This window comes from Heteronotia binoei, chromosome 18, assembly GCF_032191835.1.
Source record: "Heteronotia binoei isolate CCM8104 ecotype False Entrance Well chromosome 18, APGP_CSIRO_Hbin_v1, whole genome shotgun sequence".
Taxonomy (NCBI): Eukaryota; Metazoa; Chordata; class Lepidosauria; order Squamata; family Gekkonidae; genus Heteronotia; species Heteronotia binoei.
In genome coordinates, this window is record NC_083240.1 from 29,477,817 (window position 1) to 29,504,276 (window position 26,460).

The 26,460-nt window shown below is 46.6% G+C and overlaps 1 protein-coding gene across 2 annotated transcripts in view; it reads right to left on the reverse strand.

The window, feature by feature from the left end:
* The window catches only part of CAMKK1 (calcium/calmodulin dependent protein kinase kinase 1), an 88,472-nt gene that overhangs the window by 42,994 nt on the left and 19,018 nt on the right, over positions 1-26,460 (reverse strand). For both annotated transcript variants that reach the window (XM_060259344.1, XM_060259345.1), the window contains exons 3-8: positions 16,969-17,022; positions 11,103-11,154; positions 9,442-9,575; positions 8,178-8,214; positions 5,820-5,841; positions 3,506-3,594 (exon numbers count right to left, since the gene is read on the reverse strand). In XM_060259344.1, the coding sequence (XP_060115327.1) occupies positions 3,506-3,594; positions 5,820-5,841; positions 8,178-8,214; positions 9,442-9,575; positions 11,103-11,154; positions 16,969-17,022 (388 nt within the window). The remainder of the gene's footprint in view (positions 1-3,505; positions 3,595-5,819; positions 5,842-8,177; positions 8,215-9,441; positions 9,576-11,102; positions 11,155-16,968; positions 17,023-26,460) is intronic.

A 26,460-nucleotide genomic window follows, 5' to 3' on the forward strand; every position in this document is an offset into this window, starting at 1 on the left:
TGCTCACTGCCCCATCCCTTTATACGCCACCCCCAAGACTGTTTTTCTATCAGCTTAGCTCACATCTTATTTTAAAGCTTAGTTGCTCGGGGAATGGTACTTGCAAGGGGAAATCAGCAGATTTCCTTTCCCCACAACAGACCCCCCCCCCCCCCGTGAGGTAGGTGGGGCTGAGAGAGTTCTAAGAGAACTGCTCTTGAGAGAACATCTCTGAGAGAGCTGTAACTGACCCAATGTCACCCAACTGGCTGCATGTGCAGGAGTGGGGAACCAAACCTGGTTTTCCAGATTAGAGCCTGCTGCTCTTAACCACTACACCAAACTGGGTAGTAAAGATGTATGTTGCATACTGTGGCTAACCTATTTCAGGGCCAATTATTGTGTTTCTGATATATTTTTCACCATAAGAACCAATCGGCTTCTGGCTTTTGAACTGCAGCAAGAGCAACGACTGCAGAATAAAATTATAAAAGAGAGCTTTTATGTGTGATGGGCAGCCGGGGGGGTGGGTGGGGTGGTACTCGAGCTGTGATCCCCGTTATCAAAAAAGGCACATTACAAGCACATCTCTATCTTCATCTGAGAAATCTCAGAGGGTATGCTGCATCTTTTATCTACATCAACCCTGATTCTGCAACGCAACGATCACCGGGAAGAGAAAAGGCCCATTGTAAAGGGTCTAAAATGAATCACACCCCCTGCTTCCCGTTCTGAAAATCTCCATGCCTTGAAACATAGAAAGCTGAGAGCAATATTCACACAGTCGCTCTTGGGGGGTGTGTGTGTGTGCATGTATATGTACTTGAAATACCATTAGCACATCATGCTGTCTGGCAAAGCCGCTGTGCACCGAATTATATTTGATTAGTGAAAGCGCTAGCTGCAGTTCAAGGACAAAAACCAATCCAGCGGGCCACTGCTGTGTGGAGGCACACATTAACCATCAGGCCTTGCTTCACAGAGGAGAAAGTGATTTAAGACCCTATCAAAAGAAAATGGCGCGGGGGGGGGGGGAAGGAAATCCAAACACGATTTGATATGGACAATGATGATGACGCCAATTCAGGACCACAGGTTGGGGGCGAGGGGAAGAGAGACCCTCATTGTTTACACAGCTGGTGCATTTTGTAAAGTAATTCTGGGCTCCCGTCTCTGCCTCCTCCCCCATCATCTTGCCAATCACCTATTTTTTGACCTTGGCTGGGTTCCTTAGGTTCAGAAAGATACGGCTGTATTCACTCGGCAACGAATTCTCCATGGAGTTTTTGTTGCCTCTATGAATGCGGAGGCATTTGCAGCAGCAACAGAATATATGCATGGCAATTCTCCACACTCTGTCCTCACCTCAGCCCCCTTGCAGTCAAAGTCCCCCGCCCCCGACAAGCCCCTGAAATGACCCTGTGTGGAAATTACCCTCCTGAAGATGAAGGTTTCCAAATCCCCCTCCCCAATTTCTTAGGGGCCCCAGCTTTCATATATTATTTCTCAAAATGGGTTCCCAGGCTGTAGTCTGGGATACTGTGGAGGAAGAAGAAGAAGAAGATGATGATACTGGATTTATACCCCACCCTATACTCTGAATCTCAGTGTCTCAGAGAGGCTCACAATCTCCTTTACCTTCTTCCCCCACAACAGACACCATGTGAGGTGGTTGGGGCTGAGAGAACTCTCACAGAAGCTGCCCTTTCAAGGACAACTTTGCAAGGGAGCTATTCCAGATCTGCAAGTGGGAGAGGGGGAAATCAAACCTGGTTCTCCCAGATAACCACTACACCAAACTGGCTCCAGCTCCAGATTGGGAAGTTCCTGGAGATTTGGGGGTAAAGTAAGGCAGGGATTAGAGAGAAGAGGGACATCAGCAAGGCATAATGCCATAGAGTCTACCCTCCAAAGCAGACATTTTCTTCAGGGGAACTGATCTCTGTCATCGAGAGATCAGTCACAATGCCAGGAGAAATCCAGGCCCCACCTGGAGGTTGGCAAGCCTAGTGCTTCATCGAGACATTCTCCGCTAGCACTTAGGCTGGAATACAGAGAGAGCAACTCCACAGGGTTATTGTAGGTTGACTCAAGAATGGCTGCAAACACCTGAGATTGACCCCACAGTTAACCTCCCCGCAGTTTAAACCGCATTTATTACGCTCCCGTCTCTTCCTCTTTCCAAAACCCACACGTTCTACCAACGTAATGAAAGAGGCTCCCCAGAGGGAGCAGTGATGCTTGGTCTCCACATTAACCGCCATGGGTTTTCCCAGACACAATCAATAAGAAGCACGACAATTTGTAGAAAGAAAGCAGCAAGGGGAAGAGGGGAAATTGATTTCCCCCCCCTGCCTGCCATTCTGTTACGCCAACGGGAAGCAGTTGGAGACTTGCTCTTAAAAGAAGGCGGAAAGGGGGAACAGATTCTAGACAAAGGATACAGTTTAATTACAACTTTAATTTTAGTAGGACAGACCAGACCAGTAGTAAGAGAGATGGAGGAGAACTAGCACAAAATAGCAAAAACCCCAAATACCAGGCACTGTTTTTTTTCCCCTGGGCATTTTTTGTAGCTGGAACTCCTTTGCATATTAGGCCACACCATCTGATGTAGTCAATCCTCCAAGAGCTTACAGGGCTCTTAGTACAGGGCCTACTGTAAGCTCCATGAGCCAGTTTGGTGTAGTGGTTAAGTGCGTGGATTCTTATCTGGAAAAACCAGGTTTAATTCCGCACTCCTCCACTTGCAGCGGCTGGAGTGGCCTTGAATCAGTCATAGCTATCAAAAAGCTGCCCTTGAAAGAGCAGCTTCTGGGAGAGCTCTCTCAGCCCCACTTCCTTACAGGGTGTCTGTCATGCAGGAGGAAGGTAAAGGAGATTATAAACCCCTGTGAGCCTCTGAGATTCAGAGCAGAGGGTGGGGTATAAATCCAATACCACCTTCTTCTTCTTACAAAGGAGTACCTGCTACAAAAAAAGCCCTGGTTTTTTTTTAAAGAACAACTTGTTTTATTCTAGGGTTCTGGGGACACATTGCTGCTCACATAGGGCAGGACTTCTGGGCCTTACAGTTGCCAGCTTCTAGGTGGGGCCTGGAGATCTCCCTTTACTGCAATTGATCTTCAGACTACAGAGATCAGTTTCCCCAGAGAAGATGGCAGCTTTGGAGGGTGGAGTCAATGGAGTCCTCCCCAACCCCTTGCTCTTACCAGGCTCTACCCTCAAATCTACCCCTATCCCAAATCTACCCCTACTCACCACTGGTTCATGTGCAGAGTGTAGTTTTCCTGAGGGCTCAGGGACACGTTGCAGTTTCTTCTCATGGATTCCCCTCCCCCATGATAATTTGCACCCCATATGGCAAATTTGCCTGAGGGTGTAAAGTCAAGTCCAGACCCTACTCTGGAAATGCTTCCTCCTTGACTGAACCTCAGTTAGTGGCGAATTCCGCTGCATCCTTTCTTGCGTTCGATTACTGCTCTGAGCGAATGTTTATAACAGGAAACAGCTGTTTTCTACTCACAATATTCAATGCCCAAGACGATGTCCCTGAAGTAGAGTCGAGCCTGTTCTTCGGTGAATGGCGAGTCACATGGCACCTCCATGACAGGCCTAAAAAACGGGGCGGAACCAAGAAGATGAAAAGCCTTTGTCAGATTTTACCCAGGACAATCCTAAGCTTCCCACCAGAAAGGGACTTGCAGCTAGTCCTTGCCTTCTACATGGGTACTACAGGTGTTTCCAAACACAAGTTTGTCCACACTTCACAGTGTCCAGTGTAAACTTTAAAACACCACCCCCCACACCTAAAAACCCTTCAATGTGGGAATCTGCCAACAAGCATCTCAGCTCCTCCATCTTATCAGAAGACAGTTAGGGACAGCTTGTAAATTATAAAATGTCACCCAAGGACTTTCCATCGAACCTGTTCAGGGAGTTCTGTGCTTACAGGCAGCCCGCCAGTACCCCCTTCCCCCGCATGCTCTGGTCCCAGTTTGAAATGGTCCACATATACAGGATTACTAGCTACCCCCATAGCAAGAATTCTTTTTTGGCAGGGGAGGCAGGAGCGCATGTGCCTCCAATGTGGTGGCATCTCCTCTCCTTCATTTTATCTTCGCTACAACCCTGTGAGGTAGGTTAGGCTGAGGGAGTGTGACTGGCCCAAGGTCACCCAGCAAGCTTTCATGGCAGAATTGGTATCAAACCAGATCCCAGTCTAATCTATTATACCTCAGTGGCACTCCTGATGTTCTCCAAGTTTCAGTCTAAGCAGTCGCCTACAAATGATTCTCCTGACTGTAACATGCTGAAAAAATAGCCTCAGGGCATGCCTGAAAAGCACCTGTTGAATGTGTCCTACTGACATTACATATACTAAACCCATCTTCCACTATATTTTAGTGTATTTTTTCCAATGGCAAACTAGAATTATATATATTTATGTTACACGTTAAAAGGTAAATTAGTTGGACAGGAAAAACTTCTGGGAAAGAAATGCCCTCATTTTGACCCAGGCTTATTAACAATAGAATAACTAACAGACATTCTCCCATTCTGACATGTTACTGTTTTATTGGTTTCTCATGCTAATGCAACCCAGATAAAAGGTTTTCTGAATTTGCTAATTTTACTATTCTGCTATTGGATTTTAACTTTGTACCACTTTGCATTCTAAACCCCAGCAGCTATATGTAGCTCTGCTTACTGTACCTCATTCCTCGTCTGAAGAAGTATGCATGCACACGAAAGCTTACATTCTGAATAAAAGTTTGTGGTCTTAAAGGTGATACTTGACTCCTGCTTTGTTCTACTGCTTCAGACCAACAAGGCTGCCCACCTGGATCTGTCCTGCTGATGGTAAGCAGACCTAGGTCTGGTCAATGCATGGAGGTGAGACCTCCTGGGAAGGCCCAGTATGTCACCTTTGGTTCCATGATGGAAACAAGGAGCTACCACTGCATAAGGTACTGCTTCAGCCATGCAAGCTGCCACTGGAAATCCTTGACTCCATTTGTGGACGAAGGAAAGGAAAAACCAGTAGTTTAAATGGCAGGTTTCTTAGAAAACTAGTCTCCAGAGTTGATAGATGGTTTGCGAATGTAATTGTTGCTTGGGAGAAATGACTTCACATATAAGAAACTAATTTTTTCTTCCTGATTGAAATCAATTTCCTGCAGCTCACTGCGCAGTAAAATGACCTTTTGACAAATGGTACATTTATTTCTGGGCACTGTGATTTCTGCAGATGTTCCACACACATTGCAACATTTTTGTCCTCTCACTCTGAGGACCTCAGGGTCTATGAAGTTCTCTCCAGGGCTTTTTTGAGCAGGAACGCATAGGAACGCAGTTCTGGCTAGCTTGGTATCAGGGGTGTGGCTTAATATGCAAATAAGTTCTTGCTTTTTCTACAAAAAGTCCTGTGCAAACCAATGGTGATGTCAGAGTGTGTGGCCTAATATGCAAATGAGTCCCTGCTGGGTTTTTTCTACAAAAAAAGCCCTGGTTCTCTCCTTCATTTTATCCTCGCAACAGCCCAGTATGATAGGTAGGGTGAAAAGAGAGTGACTGGCCCAATGTCATCTACTGATCTGTTTGGCTGAATGGGGATTTCAGTCTTGGTCTCCCAAGTCCACACTGGTACTGAACACTCCAGCAAAGGCAGAGCCTGTATGGTATCTTGTTTTTGTACCATGAGGGCTAGAAACTTGTTTATCTTTTTTAAAAGTCAAGATTCTAAGATGCTTCATTTAGCATTAAATTTTGTTACTTGTTCTGGGCTCGTCTAAAATCCTACCATACAGGGAGATCTAAAGAGGAAAAAACCCACTTACCCCTTCCGCAGGAGGTCAAACACTGGAGAAAAAATAAAATAAAATAAAATTAGGGATAGAAGCCACATAAAGAATGGTTCAATTTTAATAATTTGTAAATTACCAAACTGAAATATGAGTGGCCTTTCTGTAACACCGAAGGAAATATAAAATAGCTCAATATTTAATCACCAAAAGCTGGTGGTCACAGACAGAAGCAAAAGCTGCCTTTCATATTAGGGCTTCATACAGACATTGAGATAACCTTTGGTTTATAAACTGCAGTTTGATCAAACCCCGGTTAGTTATAATGCCCAAATGTAGGCCACCTGACAGACTGGCTCTCCTTTGAATTTACCTATACGACACACACCTTTTTTTTTTTTGTAAAAAGAAAGTCTTATTCCTACATTCCTTTTTTAGTATGAGCTTATCCTAACTGTACAACCAAGATAATAATGTGCCAAGTGGCCCCAGTAATGCAGAACAAAACTGCTGTTGGTTGGATACAGCAGAAAAAGGATTCTGGCTTTGGAAGGAAATTCCAGATCCTGCACACACCAATTCTGCCTTCCAAATGCATGATGTGAATTTAATGTGCATTTAATGTGTATTTAATGTATTTCCATAATTTGTTCCAAATGGAAAATTGGGGGAGGGTGTGCTTTGGAGTGTGTTTTTTGTTGTTGTTTTTTTAATGGACAACGGAGGAAGTCAAAAGGATGTGTGGGAAACTATAATGGAGATGGCTAGTAAACATCTAAATAACCTTCGGGTCAAACAAGAAGATATGTCAGAAATCGAGGACGGGACCTCCCATCTCTTTCATCTACTTGAAATAAGAAGTCTTGGGGATCCCAAACTGGATCAGAATTGTGATGCTGGGGGAGATTTCCCACACCCTTTTCCGGGTGGAGATTGCCCTCCCAGAGTTGCCGTTTATGTTCTCATAGAGCATGCATGGTCATGCTCCCAAAGCTAATGGCCACATAATATACTTATTCTTTAAAAATAATACTCAGGTTTTAACTATGGAGAACTCTTAATGCTCCTCAAGAACAGGGCTTTTTTTTTGAGCAGGAACACAGTTCTGGCTGGCTTGGCATTAGAGGGTGTGGCCTAACATGAAAATGAGTTCCTCCTGAATCTTGCAAAAAAGCCTTGTGTGAAACAATGGTGATGTCAGGGGTGTGGCCTAATACGCAAATGAGTTGCTGCTGGGCTTTTTCTACAAAAAAAGAAGCCCTGCTCAAGAATATGACAATACCCTTGGATAGAGAAAACTGGATTGTAGGGCTTCTGGTCACCTTTCCTCCTTCTTTGCATATGCTTCTTTCTCATTTTAGCAGCAAACAGAGCTACTCTAAGCAGGTCTACTCAGAATCTCACTCAGGTCTATTCAATGAGCTTTAGCCCCAGGAAAGTATTCTCAGGATTGCATTGCAGTCTTCCTATTGGATGGGAGGGGGGGAAATGCAAATATCATTCACTGCTAAAAGAGATGTGTATTAAAAAACAACAGAAGAAGCCAAGAGCTTCACAATTCCTTTATGGATTATTAAAGCAGGCGTAAGAATTGACAACAGTCAGGCTTATGAGTGTCCGCTTTTCTAGTTGTATCTGAAGAAGTGGGCAATGACTCATGAAATCTCCTCCCCTGCCACAAATTCTGTTAGGGCGTTTTCGCACTGACCTTAATCAGCAGCAACGCCCCTCTTCACCGCACAGGATCGGCACGGATTTCGCACTAATTGCCGCGGAGCACCTGGAAGAGCCGGAAAGTCCCGCGGCTTTTGCGGCGCAAACGGAAACCGCCAAAAACCAGTTTCCATTTGCACCGCAAAAGCCGCGGGACTTTCCGGCTCTTCCGGGTGCTCCGCGGCAATTAGTGCGAAATCCGTGCCGATCCTGCGCGGTGAAGAGGGGCGTCGCTGCTGATTAAGGCCAGTGCGAAAACGCCCTTAGTCTTCAAGGTGCTACTGGACTCTTGCTCTTTTCTACCGCTACAGACTAACATGGCTACCCATCCTGATCTATCACTTTTCAGATGGTTAGTGTAACGCAAAACCAGAATCCCAGCTTATTTTCTTTTTTTAAAAAAAATAAGTTTCTAGCATTCCTCATTGCAGGGAATTCTGCAAACGCACGCTTGCCCTTCCTCATATCTGCTTCCTCCTCTTCTCTTCCAAACATTTCCAAATGACTTGAAATTTTGAGTCAAGGAAGGAGAAAAATGGTACAATCCATATACCTGAAACTATTCCAATGGCAGGATCCAAAATGCAGATTTTTCTGCTTTTTCGATCATAACAGAGGCAGCTTTACTCACAAAGATTTGACACAAAATATTCCCATTTTCCAGCACAGAGAACAACCTACCCATGTATAGATTGTCTTCTGCAGGATCATCCAGCACCTGTAAAGAAACAGAGATTTATTCTAAGTGACGGATGCCTCTTTGCTTATATTTCTTTCCCCCTGGGGCAGAGTTTAAGGCATCTGAATCACAGCTTACATTATAAATCTAAATAAGCTTTATATCATTTTAACTGCTTTGGGTTGCTTCCAAATGGAGCTTTTGTTCCAGTTTGTTATTCAGTCTGGAGTAGATCTTTGTTGTTGTTTTTAGCATCCACGTGATACCATTCCCTCATCATCCGCTACTCCAGCTTTGCTTCATTTTTCACTTAAACATGGTTTGACAGCAATCTTTTAGGGACAATCACAGTAAAAGTGTGTTAACACAACACAGGAATGAACGGTGCACATTTTTGCAAGTCCCACCAACCCTGCTGGCCATGTCCCATGGCCACCATTCTTCCCTCACAACAGCTTTTTTGAGCTTTATAACAACAAAAAATCATTAATTGATTTACCACCAATACTCCCGTCTAAGCTGTGGAGTCTTGTGAGTAAAAATTCTATTTTGTGAGCTACTGGCATTCAAACTGTGAGCTACTGCATAAATTAGTTTGCTTTGGGGCCATTTTTCCTCAGCTAAGACAAAAATGTGTGAACTGGAGGCTAAAAAACTGTGAGTTAGCTCACACTAACTTACCACTAACTTAACTTAACACTGCTTACCACTACATTTTCTGCTATAGCAGGGGTGGCCAACGGTAGCTCTCCAGATCTTTTTTGCCTACAACTCCCATCAGCCCCAGCCAGCATGGCCAATGGCTGGGGCTGATGAGAGTTGTAGGCAAAAAACATCTGGAGAGCTACTGTTGGCCACCCCTGTGCTATAGCAATCAGTCAATTACCAGTTTCAGTGATTGATGCACTGCTGAAGCTTAATGCTTCAATATGTCAATTGCCATTCTTTTGTAAAAGGCCAAAAGTTGTCCAGAAGCATGGGGGGAGGCATGATAGAAAATGAACAGTGGCCTGCCTTCATTCCACAAAATGGCAGCACTGTGGTAAGATACAATCAGTGAGTTAAAACTGGTTACCAAAGCAGGGTCTGAGCCAAGTGGCCCCTGAGGATCTGGCATAGTTGCTCAGCCATGGGCACCAACAGCCCTCTAGACTGCAGCTAACCAGGAAATTTCCCTGTAAGGCAAACAGCCAACCCACTGCAGTTTTTTCTACTAGTGGTGAACACATTACCCTCTCACACTCACACACACACATGTAAACAGACCTCAATAAGTTTGACAACGTTGATATGATCCAGTTTCTTTAAGATGGCTATTTCCTGATAAATCCGATCAAGAGGGGCCATCGGTTTCACCTGCCCACCCGCGGCAGCTTTGGATCCCCGAGGAGGTGGTCGACCTTCGACAAGGAAACAAGACTGTAAGAGCCAGCCCACATGTTACACCCGTTGGGTTGCCAGGTCCCCAGCATTTTGAACCCTGAGATTCACAAGGCAGAGCCTGGTGATGTCTTGGGGTGGAGCTTGTGTTGTCATGGGGTGGAGCTTGTGTTGTCATGGGGTAGGGCCTGGGAATGTCAATTTGAATAGCCGTACGAACAGCAATACTTGTACACACAGTTAAGAACTGTATTGCATGGTATTTGAAATATATGACATCAGAATCACAAGGCTTTGAAACAACAGACTGCCTGCCTCTGCATAGTGACCACAGAATTTCTCAGTGGCCTTCCATCCAAATTCCCACCATCAAGTCCAGCTTGGTCCTTTGTCCCCATCCCAAACAGTAAGTATGTCTAAGTACGTATAGCAGATAGAAGAAGGCAACCAACATGATTAAGGAGTTGGAGTATCTTTCCTATGAGGAAAGGCCAAACAGATTGTGACTTTTCAGGTTAGAAAAAAAGGCAAATGAGTGGGGGGACATGGTAAAAGTTTATGAAATTTTGCATGGGGTGGAGAAAGTGGAAAGAGGGAGAATTCAGGGCACTCCATGAAGTTGATGGGCAATATATTCAGGACAGAAGTACTTCTATACTGAGCAAGCACTTAAACAAGGTGATTCACTGTTAGCAGATAGATTCGTGTCTATGAACTTAAAGGTAAAAAGTAGTCCCCTGTGCAAGCACTAAGTCATTACTGACCCAGGGGTGACATCACATCATGATGTTTTCTTGGCAGACATTTTACAGGGTGCTTTGCCATTGCCTTCCCCAGTCACCTACACTTTACCCCCAGCAATCTGGGTATTCATTTTACTGACTTCAGAAGGATGGAAGGTTGAGTCAACCTTGAGCCATCTACCTGAACCCAGCTTCCATCGGGATCGAACTCAGGTCATGAGCAGAGCTTGGACAGCAGTACTGCAGCTTACCACTCTGCACCACGGGGCTATGAACTTAGGTGGCTTTAAAAGGGGGCTAAACAGATTCATGGAGAAGAGATCCACCAATGGCCACTAGCCATTGTGACTAAAGGAACCTCCACATCTAGAGGCAGCCAACCCTTAAATACGAGGCTCCAGGATTCAACATCATGGGAAGACTCTGTGCTCTATTTATTGGTGTAACTGGTTAGCCAGTGTATGAAACAAGATTCTAAACTACATGGAATGCTGGTTGATCTAACATAATTCTTCATTTTTATCTTCTTCCCCTCTCTCTATTACTTTCCCCAAGTTACACTTTACAATGCAAGCTCTTTGGGGCAGGGGCCTATTCCTGTACCCTGCAGAGTACCATGACCACTGATGAGGCAATTACAACAAAATAGTTTCTCTCACCATTCCCAACAAATTATGCAGCATCAGAAGAGGGTTCTGATTCTACCATTGCCTCAGAGCAAACATTTCCACAGAGCGCTGCCTACATAAATCAAGGCCTTCCTTAGAACTTTAAACCAAACTTTTAAATGCAAGAGATACTTACGTGGAAATCCATATTGCTTCAATAACTTCTTTTTGGAGAGGACTTTCATGGCCTGAAGGGGGGGAAAAAAGGAAAGGGGTGGGGTGAGAAGAAGTGTTACAAAAGCTAGATAGGCGTCAAGTTGTAAGTTGCTTCTTGAGTTTATGATCATCCCTTTGATTGATTCCCTGTCCTGCACAGGCCAAAAAACAGGAGGAGGAGGAGAAGGTGAAAAAAAAGAGTTGTTTTTATATCCCGCCTCTTCACTGCACAAAGGAGCCTCAGAGCAGCTTCCAATCCCTTCCTCTCCCCACAATAGGCACCTCATGAAGTAGTGGGGCTGAGAGAGTTCTGAGAAAACTGTGACTGGCCCAAAGTCACCCAGCACCCCTCCTCATCTGGAGGAGGAGTGGGGAATCAGACCTGGCTCTCCAGATTACAGTCCGCCACTCTTGACCACTACACCATGCTGATTGACCATGCGGCATCTGGACCGAGGCGGCGTGGCGGTGCTGATGTTGTTAGACCTGTCGGCTGCGTTCGACACGGTCGACCATCGGTTACTGACCCGCCGGCTCACCGACGCAGGGATTAGGGGGCTGGCCTTACAGTGGCTCTCCTCCTTCCTTGATGGTCGGGGACAAAGGGTGGCAATTGGGGGAGAGCTGTCCCGGAGGCACCCACTAGTATGTGGAGTGCCACAAGGGGCAGTTCTCTCTCCGATGTTGTTTAACATCTATATGCGCCCCCTTGCCCAGATTGCCCGGGGGTTTGGGCTTGGGTGCCATCAATATGCAGATGACACCCAGCTCTATCTACTAATGGATGGCCGGCCTGACTGCGTCCCAGAAAACCTGGACCTTGCATTGCAGGCCGTGGCTGGCTGGCTCAGGCTGAGTGGGCTGAAGTTGAATCCGGCAAAGACAGAGGTCCTTTGTTTGGGTCGCGGTGCCCCGGGAGGGGAAACTCCCTTGCCAGCTCTTGACGGTGTGCCACTGAAAGTGGCCCACAGAGTCAGGAGCTTGGGGGTTCTTCTGGAGCCTTCACTATCTATGGAGGCACAGATAGCGGCCATTGCTAAGTCCGCGTTTTTTCATCTTCGGCGGGCAAAGCAGCTGGCCCCCTTCCTGGAGCGCCGGGACCTGGCAACGGTGATTCATGCTACGGTCACCTCCAGACTGGATTACTGCAATGCCCTCTACATGGGGCTGCCCTTGTGCCGAACTCGGCGGTTGCAGCTGGTGCAGAACGCAGCGGCTAGGCTGTTATTGGGGCTCCCAAGATGGGAGCACATACGGCCAGGGCTGCGCGAACTGCACTGGCTGCCAGTGGTCTACCGAGTTCGTTACAAGGTGCTGGTCATGACCTTTAAAGCCCTATATGGCCGAGGGCCTGTCTACCTGAGGGACCGTCTCTCCCCATATGAGCCCCAGAGAGCACTGAGGTCAGCTGGTAAGCACCAGCTGAATATCCCTGGGCCAAGGGAGGCCAGATTAAAGACCACCCGGGATTGGGCCTTCTCCGTTGCAGCCCCACTACTCTGGAACCAACTCCCGGAGGAGGTACGGGCCCTGCGATGTGTAAATCAATTTCGCAGGGCCTGTAAGACATACCTCTTCAAAATAGCCTTCGCCCATACCGAACTAAGATAATGTCGCTGTGTATGTTTCTTCTCCTCTACTGAATTAAGATCTATTTAGCACCTCAATGTTAATTTTATTGTAATTGTATATCAATTTTATTGTTTTATGATTTTACTATGTTGTATTGCATTCCTATGTTGTGAGCCGCCCTGAGCCTGCTTGTGCGGGGAGGGCGGGATACAAATAAAAAGTTATTATTATTATTATATTATATTTATGTATTGTAGATGCACTCTGCTTTTTCTGCCTAACAGAGACCCAGATAACTGACAACACCCTTTCCCTATCATCTGTTTTTATTCTCAGAGCAACCCCATTCATGAGGCATGTTTTGGCCAAGAGAAAGAGCCTGACTGGCTGACTCAAGGTTAGCCAGTAAGTTTCCATGGCAGAGAGGGAATTGAACCTGAGTCTCCCACATTATAGTCCAAAACACTAACCACTGCACCACACTGGTAGTAGATGATACGTAAGGAATGGGAAGAGAAGTGGCAAAAGTTTTATTTTTAAAAAAAATTCCTCTCAGAGACTATTCCTGTGTCACATATGATGAGTAAGTGTAGTGTTAGTGAATATTCTTTTTTTGTGTGTGGCCTAGTCATCTTTGTGGACTAGTAGTAGTGGCTACTAGCCATGGTGACTGAAGGGAACCTCACATTCAGAGGAACTTAGCCTCTGAATCCCAGAGCCAGGAAGCAACATCAGGCGAAGGCCTCTGTCTTTGTGCCCTGTTGTTGGCCCTCCAGAGGAACTGGTTGGCTGCTGTGTGAGACAGGATGCTGGACAAGAGCGACCACTGGTCTGAACCAGCAGGGCTCTTCTTATGTTCTTATGTTTTTATTATTTATTTGCAAGAGTGGCAGTGCCAATTAGTTCCCTGTTTGAGCCCACAGCATCAAACATAGGAGTAACATTCCCTTATATTATGAGAGATGATTTTTCTACAGGAAGACAAAGAGAACACAAGAGGAAACCAGCATATTGTCTTGGGGGATTGTTCCCAACTGCTAGGATTAGATTGTCCTTGGGTAATTGGCGAGGCAACACGATTGTATGAAACCGTCCCCTGCCTCCCTGAAAACTCTCGTCAAGGTGTATTGTTATCAAATGATTCCGCAAAGCAGCAATAAGGAGAACATGGGATTCATCTCGGTTTCCGAAGCCGCCTGCCAATCAAGAAAATGTGAAGGAAGCTAACCGACCATTAGCTAATTATGCCATTTGGAGCTGTTCCTCTCAAGGTTCCATTATTTCTTCATTTTCTTTTCCTTTCTTGAAACAAAGATCACTTAGTTCCACTTAGATTGAGAAATCCCAGAAGGCCTTTCGTCACTTCATTGCCACCTGTTGGGTTGAAGGTTCTCAGCACCTCGACTCAGAAAGAACAGCAACAGGATTTTTAAAACAGGAAGGGCTCACTGGCAGAGGAAGGGTTAAGGAGCGCATATGGCCAGTAGCTCCTCATGCAGGCCTGCTAATGCACAAATGTGGAAAGGCAAGATAAGGAATTGGCAGGGGGGGAATCTGGCAACGCTAAGTATCTCAAGATAGCTGCAATAGCGTTTGGCACAGGTACTCTAGTGACTGCCATGACAAATGCACAAGGCACGAGTGAGCAAATAAGTGGGGCCAAGACCCCCCTGTTAGCTGCCCCTCTAATTTGGATCCTGGGCCACAACTCTCTGCTCAGAAGGTCTTCTAGACCACAAACAAGGAACTACACAGGATTACGCTTTCACTGTCTATCCAGTTACTTGATTATGGCGCACCAACCAGGAGTGTGTGCAATAGGGTTGCCAAGTCCAATTCAAGAAATATCTGGGGACTTTGGGGGTGGAGCCAGGAGACTTTGGGGGTGCAGCCAGGAGACATTGGGGGCAGAGCCGGGAACAAGGGTGTGACAAGCATAATTGAACTCCAAGAGAGTTCTGGCCATCACATTTAAAGGGATAGCACATCTTTTTAAATGTCTTCCTTCTATAGGAAATAATGAAGAATAGGGGCACCTACTTTTGTGGCTCATAGAATTGGATCCAATCGTTTTGAAACTTGGGGGGTACTTTGGGGAGAGGCACTAGATACTATACTGAAAATCTGGTGCCTCTACCTCAAAAAACAGCTCTCCCCCAGAGCTCTCGAAACCTCCAGATCAATTCCCCATTATACCCTATGAGAATCAATCTCCACGTAGAGAATAATGAAGTGCTCAGCAGACGTTTCCCTCCCCCCCTCACCCCGTTTCTGGCGAGTCTGAAGCAGGGGACTGGCCTCTCTACCCACGAGTTGCTGCCAACATCTTCACAGCAACACAGACACACCATCCCAAGAGGAAGCCTTTCAATCGGAGACTGAAGCCTCCGGAGGTGCAAAGGCACATGGTCCTCTGGGAGCGGGGTTTCCCCCCCATCGGCCAGCTGACTGGGGGCGGGAAGGAGCCTGGGAAAGCGGAAGAACTCCTGCTGGGACCTGGGGATTGGCAAGCCTAGTGTGCAACCTGCAATTCTGTTCACACATGTACATAAGAACATAAGAGAAGCCATGTTGGATCAGGCCAATGGCCCATCCAGTTCAACACTCTGTGTCACACGATGGCAAAAACTCAGGTGCCATCAGGTGGTCCATCAGTGGGCCCAGGACACTAGAAGCTCTTCCGTATGGTCACTTCCCATTTGGTCACCATCTTGTGCTCACAGCGCAACATGTATCTTTTCCAGCTTCAGTACCTGCAAGCAAAACACTGGATTCTTGAAGGTATGCAAATACACACCCCAAAGTGCTACACACATGGAAGAACATGTGCAATCACACAAAATGACAACAGTGTGTTTTGGGAGGATTGTGGGTGGAATGCACTCCGATCACGTATAGCTGGCAAGACAAAACAAAATCCCTGGAAAGGGCTTTGATACCCATGTTTGAGTCTTTACTCTGCTAGGAAACTTATGTAGGTGACCTTGGACAAGTCACCTAACCTACCTTACAGGGTTGCTGTGAAGATAAAAGAGGGGAGACCATGTACACCACCCACAGTGCCTTAGTAGAAGAACAGGAACGCTAACACATAATTTAGCATACCGTTGCAAAAATGCTTCTTTTGAGGACTCGTTTAAACATATAGGATGATTGTTCCCACCCACTCTCCCTATGATTTCAATTCTCCCATTTAATCTTGAGGAAATGTCACATGTGGCACAGCGCAATGGCAATCAGTTCCTTTGGAGGAGAAATGCCTCCCGGAACAGTGGGTCCTTGTAACCGTAGAGCAGGGATGGGGGACCTTTTTTCTGCCAAGGGCCATATGGATATTTATAACATCATTCGCGGGCAATAAAAAACTATCAGCTTAAAAAACAGTGCTCCGCCAAGGGAGAATGATTCAGGCCAGTAAAATTAATGCAAATAATTGTTTTTCTATTTGAAGTCATGTGGGGAAAGCCTAATCTGGCACACACACACAGCCTGCCGCCCTAGGCAAATGCAGAGTTCCAGCAGGAACTCTGTAGCATATTAGACCACATCCCCTAATATTAGCATGTTAGGTCACACGCTCATTAGCATATTAGGCCACACCATCTGGGATAATCAAGTGCAAACTGAACTGTGACAGTAACTTTTCCAGGCCCAACAGCAATTCTGGCCAGTTAGTCAGGCCCCAGGGAGGCTGCCGCACAGTACATCTGGACCCTGTGATCCTTGCCTGGTCCTGGGGAGGCTGCTGCACAGCGCAGCTGGGCCCCACGATCCTCACTGGCCAGCCAGGCCCCAGGGAGGCTGCCACACAGTGCATCTGGGCCCTGTGATCCTTGCCTAGTCCTGGGGAGGCTGCTGTACAGCGTGGCTGGGCCCCACAATCCTCGCTGGCCAGCCAGGCCTCAGGGAGGCTGCCGCACAGTGCATCTGAGCCCTGTGATCCCTGCCTGGCCCTGGGGAGGCTGCTGCACAGCGCTGCTGGGCCCCACAATCCTCGCTGGCCAGCCAGGCCCCAGGGAGGCTGCCACATGGCTCGGTTCGGCCCAGCAATCCCAGAGTGCCACACCGTGACCTCGAGGGCTGCATCCGGCCCTCAGAATGGAGGTTCCCCACCCCTGCCGTAGAGGAAAGGTTATTCTCTTTCAGTGGCACATGACAGAAACAAAGGTACAAGCAGAGGTGGGAGAGACAGCTCATTCCCCACATTACAAAGGGTACTGGAGGAATCCCCCGCCAAGCTCAGTCATGCAGGCTTGGAGACAAAAGATACTTACATAATATTGGTCATCGCTTTCATTGTAGGCTAGCTTCACAACACCATAAGAGCCCTGGAAATAAACACACATCAGTTCAGACAACTTATTCCTCATTTTTAAATCTTTTTGTATGTGTGTGGGTGTGTGCATGCATCTGGAAGTCATGGCAGCCTCTGGTGACTGACGCCTACTGGAAGCCAGGAAGATATTCAGAGAGGTGGCTGAATAAAGCCTGCCCATGTCCTCCCAGCTGCTGGTATTCCAAGGAGGTCTCCCATCTAAGTACTTGCCAGGGTCGACCCTGCTTAGCTTCCGAGATCTGATGAGATCAGGCTTGCCTGGGCTATTCAGGTCAAGCACCAGAAGCCTTGTCCCTGTCGTATACCATTTGAGGCTTCACATCCTGGAAGGAAAAAGTCCTCTCACAAATCTTCCAGTCCAGCAGGGAGAGGGCTGTGGGTTCCTTTCCGATGGTCTCTCTAGTGGCACAGAATGTTAAAGCTGCAGTACTGCAGGCCTAAGCTCTGTTCACGACCTGAGTTCGATCCCTGGTGGAAGCTGGGTTTTCAGGAAGACGGTTCAGGTTGACTCAGCCTTCCATCCTTCTGAGGTCGGTAAAATGAGTACCCAGCTTGCTGGGGGAGAAGTGGAGATGACTGGGGAAGGCAATGGCAAACCACCCTGTAAAAAGTCTGCTGTGAAAACGTGAAAGCAACGTCACCCCAGAGTTGGAAATGACTGGTGCCTGCACAGGGGACCTTTCCTTTCCTCTAGTGATCGGTGGCAGCTGAGGTTTTGACTGCAGGTATATAATTTTGCCCTAGAAATAGGGTTACCAGCTCTGGGTTGGGAAACACCTGAAGATTTTGGGGGTGGAGCCTGAGGAGGGTGGGATTTGGGGAGGGAGAGGAACTTCAGTGGGTACACTGCCACAGAGTCCACTTCCCATAGTGGCCATTTTCTCCAGGGGAACTGATCTGTATCACCTGGAAATCAGTCAGAATAGCAGGTCCCCAGCCATCCCCTGGAGGTTGGCATCCCTACCTCGAAAGCTCCCCCCCCCAACAGGTTTAATTGTTCAGGAAGTTGTTGTTTTTTTTAAAAAAAAAGAGAGAGAGAGAAAGAGGAAACAAGGTTGTAGTTTTAATGTCTGCGACAGCCTTAGGCAGCTTTTTCTATTGCATTGTATTATACTGTAGGGATGGCAGCTTCCTTCCCACATATGCAGAAGTTAAATCCCACCTCCACTTTTCCCCCTTTAGTGAGTCTAAGATGAGGTTGGGACAGTTCAGGGTACCCACAACTCTCCTCCAAGAAGAAGACTGCAGATTTATACCCCGCCCTTCTCTCTGAATCAGAGACTCAGAGCGGCTTACAATCTCCTTTATCTTCTCCCCCCACAACAGACACCCTGTGAGGTGGGTGGGGCTGAGAGGGCTCTCACAGCAGCTGCCCTTTCAAGGACAACCTCTGCCAGAGTTATGGCTGACCCAAGGCCATTCCAGCAGGTGCAAGTGGAGGAGTGGGGAATCAAACCCAGTTCTCCCAGATAAGAGTCCACACAATAACCACTACATCAAACTGGCTCCATAGTCATTTACAGAGAGAGGTGCTAGAAAAAATCAGGAAGGTCCCTCGTAACTAGGGGAAGAAGGAGCCTATTGCAGCCAACATGACATCCCCTAATCCCCCAGGAGCTACAGCCTGCTTTGCACAGAAGCAAGTGGCAATGAAAGCTGGTTATGGAAAGAGGTGAAGGTCGGCCCTTTCCGCTTCATGCACAGAATCTTTGCAGGTCTCTTAAGGAAAGCTCAAGGAGTAGAGGCAAAGTGTGTTTTGTAAGGATTCCCAGGTGGTTAGAAAGAAACACACTTCAGGGCCATTAACTTCAGCAAGTGGCTCTTCCTCAGCAGCACTGCACAAACCTTCAGCCAAGGTCACCACTGTCTTTCCAGCAAAAGCCACAAGGAGGAAACGGGCCTTTTGAGATTCTCACACCTTCATTTCAGCCACCCCCCACCCTCCAATTGCCTGTCTTTCTAATACACGTGCAAGGAATTTGTACAAGGAACTCTGCCTCTAGATTCCATCGGTTTCAAATGCTTCTTAGTTACACACATACCACAAATGGACCTATCATAAAAAGTGAGACCGATTTTGCACTAGGGCTTGTTCCAGGTGGAGAGCCCTTTTGCCCCCGGCGCTTCTCTCGGTTTTCACACAAGCTGCCCCAGAGCTGCGAGTTGGCGTGCTGCTTTTCTGCAGCCAGCAGAAACCGCTTGTAAGAGGATCTCCCTTGCTGCAGAAAAACGGCACACCTGGAGCCCCGGGAGCAAAAGGGCTCTCCACTTGGAACAAGCCTAGTGCAAAATCAGTCTGACTGTCATAGTCTGCCTAGCTGAAAGAAGCGTGCTTGCACACCAGTGCTTATACCCAGAATAAAACTTTGTTGGTCTTAAAGGTGCCACTGGACTCAAGCTTTGTTCTACTGCTGCAGACCTACATGGCTGCCCACCAATGGTCCCTCTAAGCCGTGGAGTCTTGTGAACAAAAATTCTGCTTCGTGAGCTACTGGCATTAAAGCTATGAGCCAGAGATTTGGTGACTGCATAAATTAGTTTGCTCTGGGACCATTTTTCCTGAGCTAAGACAAAAATGTGTGAGCCAGAGACTAAAGAACTGTGAGCTAGCTCACACTAACTCAGCTTAGAGGGAACACTGCTGCCCACTTGGATCAAGCTTGTGTTATGGTTCGGGCAGCCAACCTCCAGTTGAGCATGTCATTTATTGACCGATGACATTCCGATTTACAGATCTGTACAAGTCCTTTATTAACAATAAGCTCTTTCGACTGAAGGTCTTGAGCCATACAATGAAATCACAGTTCAAATATCAATAACCAGGGGGTTTGGGGGAGTTTTTTTTAAAGGCCAACACAAACTCATTTGCATACTAGGCCACACCCCCTGGTGTCACCATTGTTTCACACCAGGATTTTTTGTAGAAAAAGCCAACCAGGAACTTATTTGCATATTAGACCACACCCTGGTGTCACCATTGTGTCACACGAGGATTCTAGTAGGGAAAAGTCAACCAGGAACTCATTTGCATATTAGGCCACACACACCGGTGTCATCATTGTTTCACACCAGGATTTGTTTGTAGAAAAAGCCAAGCAGGAACTCATTTGCATATTAGGCCACACCCCCTGATGCCAAGCCACCCGGAACTGCATTCCTATGCGTTCCTGCTCAATAAAAGCCCTTTCAATAACAATAACCGATATGCCCCTAGTAAAATCACAGGATTGTCACTTTAATACATGACAGCAGAATGTTTAAGATATAACAGATAAAAATCTGGCTGCAACTTTTTGACTTTTGCCTCCATGCCTGGATTCTTGCCTTTTGTTTTGTTTTTATCCGAACTCAGCATCATAAACTATCTTTAAAATGGAAGACAGGGGATATAAACACATTTTTACAGGTAGCAGCAACTCAGAGGCAGGCAATGGCAAGCCACCTCTGAACATCTCTTGCCTTGAAACCCCTACAGGCTCTCGGTAAATCAGCTGTGATTTGAAGGAACCATCCATCACTATTTGAAAGATCCGTGGTGCCTAAAAACCACCAGGTCATCATATCGCTAAATTAACAGAGACAGGTGGTAGTTTTCAGTTGCTAAAATAGAACTTCTCTCATGCTTCCTTCTCAACATGGTTTGCAATACCTGAGCATGTTAAAACTATTCTGTTAATTGATTCAAAATAAGAAGATACTGGATTTATACCCCGCCCTTCACTCTGAATCTCAGGGTCAGAATGGCTCACAACCTCCTTTACCTTCCTCCCCCACAACAGACATCCTGTGAGGTAGGTGGGGCTGAGAGAGCTCTTACAGCAGCTGCCCTTTCAAGGACAGCTCTGCAAGAGCTATGACTGACCCAAGGCCATTCCAGCAGCTGCAAGTGGAGGAGAGGGGAATCAAACCCAATTCTCCCAAAGATGAGTTTGGGCACTTAACCACCACACCAAACTGGCTCTCAAAGAAGAGAAGAGGCTCTCAAAGAAAAGAAGAGGCCCGATGCACTGAGATTCTTTAAATCCATCACGATCCATGAAGAGAGGCCTTTCCCCTGACTCAGTCCGTGAAAGGCACAAGAAAACCAAACCAAGAAGTCAGCCCTGGGATTCCAGTCACGCAGAGCCCAGGTGCTGCAGCTCTGGAAATCTGCCATGTGTATATTTTGATATACACAATAATTATCTCTTCTGCAAGAGGCTGGCTGCAGCACAGACTCGCTTCATGCCAGCTGTTCCACTTACTGGGTCCACTGGCTTGCTAACCCAACTTCCTTCGGAAGGAAAGGAAAGGTCCCCTGTGCAATCACCAGTTGTCTCCAACTCTGGGGTGACGTTGCTTTCAAAACGTTTTACGGCAGACTTTTTTTTACGGCGTGGTTTGCCATTGCCTTCCCCAGTCTTTTACACTTTCCCCCCAGCAAGCTGGGTACTCATTTTACCCACCTCGGAAGAATGGAAGGCTGAGTCAACTTTAGGCTGGCTACCTGAATCCAGCTTCCACCGAAATCAAACTCAGGTCGTGAGCAGAGAGTTCAGACCACAGTACTTGCAGTACTGCTGCTTTACCACTCTGCGCCACGGGGCTGCTTCCTTTACCCGATCTCAAAAGGCGTTTTGCAATTAAACACACAATTGGGGTGGGTGGCTGGCTGAAGGGCATTAGGATAGGAGAGAACTGTGAACCCTGGTGTAATTGTTCTGTCTTTGAGCTGGTTCCAGTGCTCAAGGCATGTCTGCTTCTGTCTGAGCCTGTCAAGATCATCTTCTGGGGCCCAGCTCTGTGTCCCCCAGTTTTGCAGGTAAGGTGAGTGACAATCAGGTACTGGGCTATATTTTTTTGCAGTGTCTCTTCTAAAGAACCCTCCGTTGAGCTGTTCTGCAGGTACAGCTAAACAGGGCAACTACCCTGGGACCAGAGCTGTGCTACCTTGATAAATCCCGAAGAAGAAGAAGAAAGAGGATGTGGAGGAGGAGATTGGATTTATACCCCACCCTTCATCACTTGGAGTCTCAGAGCAGCTTTCAATCTCCAGATCAGAGCTGAGAAAGCTGCTCTTGAGAGAACAGCTCCGAGAGAACTGTGACTGACCCAAAGCCACTCAGCTGGCTTCACATGGAGGAGTGGAGAATCAAACCCAGTTCTCAAGTTTAGAGTACACTAAACTGGCTCTCTCGAGGCTGACTATAGGGTTGCCAAGTCCAATTCAAGAAATATCTGGGGACTTTGGGGGTGGAGCCAGGAGACTTTGGGGGGTGGAGCCAGGAACAAGGGTGTGGAGCCAGGAACAACATTGAACTCCAAAGGGAGTTCTGGCCATCACATTTAAAGGGACTGCACACCTTTTTAAATGCCTTCCTTCCATAGGAAATAATGAAGGCTAGGGGCACCTTCTTTTGGGGCTCATAGAATTGGACCCCTTGGTCCAATCTTTTTGAAACTTGGGGGGTATTTTGCGGAGAGGCACTAGATGCTATACTGAAAATTTGGTGCCTCTATCTCAAAAAACAGCCCCCCCCAGAGCCCCCGATACCCGCGATCAATTCTCCATCATTCCCTATGGGAATCGTTCATGGAGGTGCATGATAGCTGTGGGGGCAGGGCTTCCCCCGCCGGCCAGCTGGCTGGGGGAGGGGGGAAGCCTGTAATACCGGGGGATCCCCCTCTGGGACTTGGGGATTGGGAAGCCTAGCTGACTAGGAAAGGCCTTCTTCTGTTTATCCACCCAAAATAGGGAAATTTCCCTCCCCTGATGCTGATTTTCAACCTCCAAGGAACTGAGGAGTGGAAGAAAAAAATGGCTTCCAAAGAGCGACACTCTAGGAATTTCCTCAGTCTCTATAGTAAAGGACACAGAAAGTATCATCCAGAAATGACATCACATAATTCCAAACTCACCCCTCCTCAGACACTCTCCCCTGCCAACTCCTTGGATTTGTTCAGGCCTACGGGTGCTTCCTACTACCTAATTGATGGGTGCCTGGGGCTGAATGGGTGTCATCTGTACCGAAGGGCTTGCAAAGGGCCCACCACCCAAGTGATTAGCAGTAATGCAGGAACAGAACTTGTGCAAGGCTCTTGGGAAGTGGGAAGAGTTTTTCCTGGTCTTGCCCACCCTTGTGATATCCTCAAATCCCTGTATTTCTTCACCAGCTATCTACTTTTATGAGTTCTGGACACTGTATACAACACATGCAAAAGAACAAAGGTGACGTGATGATGCTGGCTTTAAAGCCATTAAAAGCCGGTTATGCATGGTTTGGTTCAGATTCAGGTATAATTCAAATCTTTGGTTTTGTACTTAGTTTGCAAATCACCACCTTGGTTTTCCTTGCCAAATGCTGCTTGCATTGTCCTTGTTTTGTAGCCAGGGAGGGCAGTGCTGCGGAACAAGTCAGGACGAAGCTACGTTCATGCTTTATGCAAAACCATCCATCAACTGTGGTTAATAAACCAACTTCAAGCCACAGTTTCAGATTTGGGCTTGATGGCCCCTAACTAACTATAGTTAGCAGAGAGGCCAGTATTCTGGCAGTCCTAGTAACAAAGTCGATCATGCTTATTACTTTCCGGAACAAGAAAATAAGTGACAAGATTTACCTGTTTGCTTTTAAGGTTTTGCAGTAAAGCTATTTGGTTCCTTCCGTGTGTGTGTGTGTGTGTGTGTGTGTGTGTGTGTGTGCGCAGAGAGAGACAGAGAGAGATATCCCCCCCCCCTTTTCTCTGTGTGAATGTAATAAGCAACAATACATTTTAAAAAGAAGACAGTTTAATTAAACCACCATTCTGCAAGATGTCTGAACTAAGCGGCTTCTCTCTCCCCATCTCTGACCTGCGGGTCTTTAGTAGTATAAATCAATCCCAACTAGGAAGCAAAGGAAGAAAGGAGAAATTCAGTCCAGAGAGGGCAGGTAGAACAGACCGGTGCTTGATGAAGTGGAACGCTTCTTGATGCTGTGTTATTCCTAAGACATTTGTTGCTAAGAATCAGATCTTCCTTTTTTAAGAAAAAGAGGAAAAACTCAGACCAATCTGCCTTTTCGAATAGCCTTTTCGGAAGTTGCATTTGCGGACTTTTCAGAACGCCTCCTCTAGGCAAGAACAGACTCCTCCAGGGTGCCATCTGCAGCCCTGGCATCAATCCAGAAACGAGGGTGTGGGGGGGGGGGCCCTGCTTGCCCATTCAGGCTTTTAATACCTTTCAGTTACTCACTGGGCGGCTTTTAATGCAGGATGGAATTAAATCACACCACGTTTGTATGGAAATAAGGGCTTAACCAGGTTTGATGGTGAAAGATTGCTTCTCGCTCGCCCTCTGATTGTCTGCATTAAAGGCTTCTGTGGGCCTTGATGTTGCGTTTGGGCAAGAGATAACCCAGGAAGAAAGGACAATTATTTTCTGCCAACGAAGGGGAAACTTCCGTCATATTTACGCATGTCAAATCGTGGCACCCTGCTTTCCCATCCTCCCCCAGAGGATTCACAAGGTGACTTCAATCAGTGTAAGAACAAAAAATATGTGAAAATCTCATTAAGAACCTGAGTATGCCTGGCAACAACACAGGAGAAAGACAAAGCAGAGTGGAAACACAGGAATCGGGGGAGCTTATTCTCTGGTATTTTGAACTCCCGCCCATAAAAACAAGCTTGTCACCTAAACTTTGTGAGCAAGGGAGAGCTCCTCTGGGAGGAAGCTCTATAAGCCACACAGTTTAGCTCAGGGGTGTCAAAACGTGTGGCCCGAGGGCCGGATCAGGCCCCTGGAGGGCTCCTATCAGACCCATGAGCAATTCACTGTCATCCGCTTCCTTCTTTTTCTGCTGCTTCTTTCTGCATCACAGCTTGCTTTGCCAGGCTTGCTCAATCACACAGGAGCTACAGAGCAAAGCCTCTGTTCTCTCCATTGGCTCACCAGCACAGGAAGCAACTTATGTACAAACGCTCGCAATGCCCACCCATTTCATGTTTTCCTCTGGGTCTTAGACTCAAAGCATTGACCATGAGATTTCTGTAATGAAAGTCAATGAATCAAAAGTAGGTTTAGAACTTACACACACACACACACTTGAACAGCATGTTCAAGATTGCTATAGCATAGACATTGTCTCCAGATTTTGATGCAATAATTCAGAGCAAGAAATGTCAGTTATCAGAAACTGCTAAATAAACAAAATATTGCAAGAACGCAAATCTTTTAAGCATATTTTATTTGAAGTGTTGTTTTTTTAAAATATTTAATTGTATTTGTGTCCCTTATAAAGTTTATATCTCTGCTGCCTGGCATTACATTTCATGACACAAATGGCCCGACAAGGTCTCATTTATGTCAGTTCTGGCCCTCATAACAAATAGTTCGACACCCCTGGTGTAGCTCATGAAGGGTACCCAGTGCACTTCTGGTGGTGGAAGGACATGGGGCAGATAATCTAAGTGAGCAGACAGGTTTGTATGGGAGACAATGATCCTTAAAGGTCTCCTGGCGCAGGAGAAATTGACCAGCATTTAGGAATGTTATGGTTCAAGCCAAGCAATTTGAACTGGCCTCAAAAACCAGCCATGCCAGCCAGAAGGGTGCTCCAACATGCCAACACTAGAAACAATAGCACCGTAAAACATTAGCTCATCAGCAACTAACAGTTGCCCTGAAAGTCGATATGCCATACTAGGAGGATAAAATAAAAAAAGGCCCTTTGAAATTGTGCAGTCTTACATGCCCTGCTAGACACAGGAGGAAGGAACAGATTCGCCAACATCACTGGCAGATCAATTCAGAGCATCTGAGCAACCACTGAGAAAGCCTTGGAACAAGCCATCAGACACAGAAAATCCCAGTGGGAGGGAAGACAAAATGAAAAAACTGGTGGAAAGAACAGAGCTGGCGGAAAGGCTTTTGAAGGTCAAAATCAGCATCTGAAATGGAGCCAGTGGGGGAAAAGTCAGCAGCAAATGCAATCATTCCAAAACGAGCGCAATTTTTATAGAAAGGATTTACTCCAGTCAATAGACAGGGGATTGTATTCTGAATGAACTGATGTTTCCACAAAGTCTTCAAGGATAAGCCCCATGTGAAATACACTGCAGTGATCTAGCCACCATCCCGTAAAAAGTCTGCCCTGAAAACGTCATGGTGTGACATTACCCCAGAGTTGGAAACGACTGGTGCTTGTACAGGGTGCTTGTACGACTGGTGCTTGTACTTTTAGCTTTAATCTAGCCTCAGAATTACACAGAATAGTTTAACATTACTAAATCAGCTGGTTCTAGAAGGTGAGTGATATCCAAACAGGATGTAATCAGAAGAAGCCACTTTCATTAATTCATTCATTCATGTAATCAATTTATACCCCAGTCCTACCCCAAAAATGGGTTCAGGGTGGCTTACATCATAAAACTTTCAATATCTTTGAGCTGCTACTGAAGTTAAAATCAA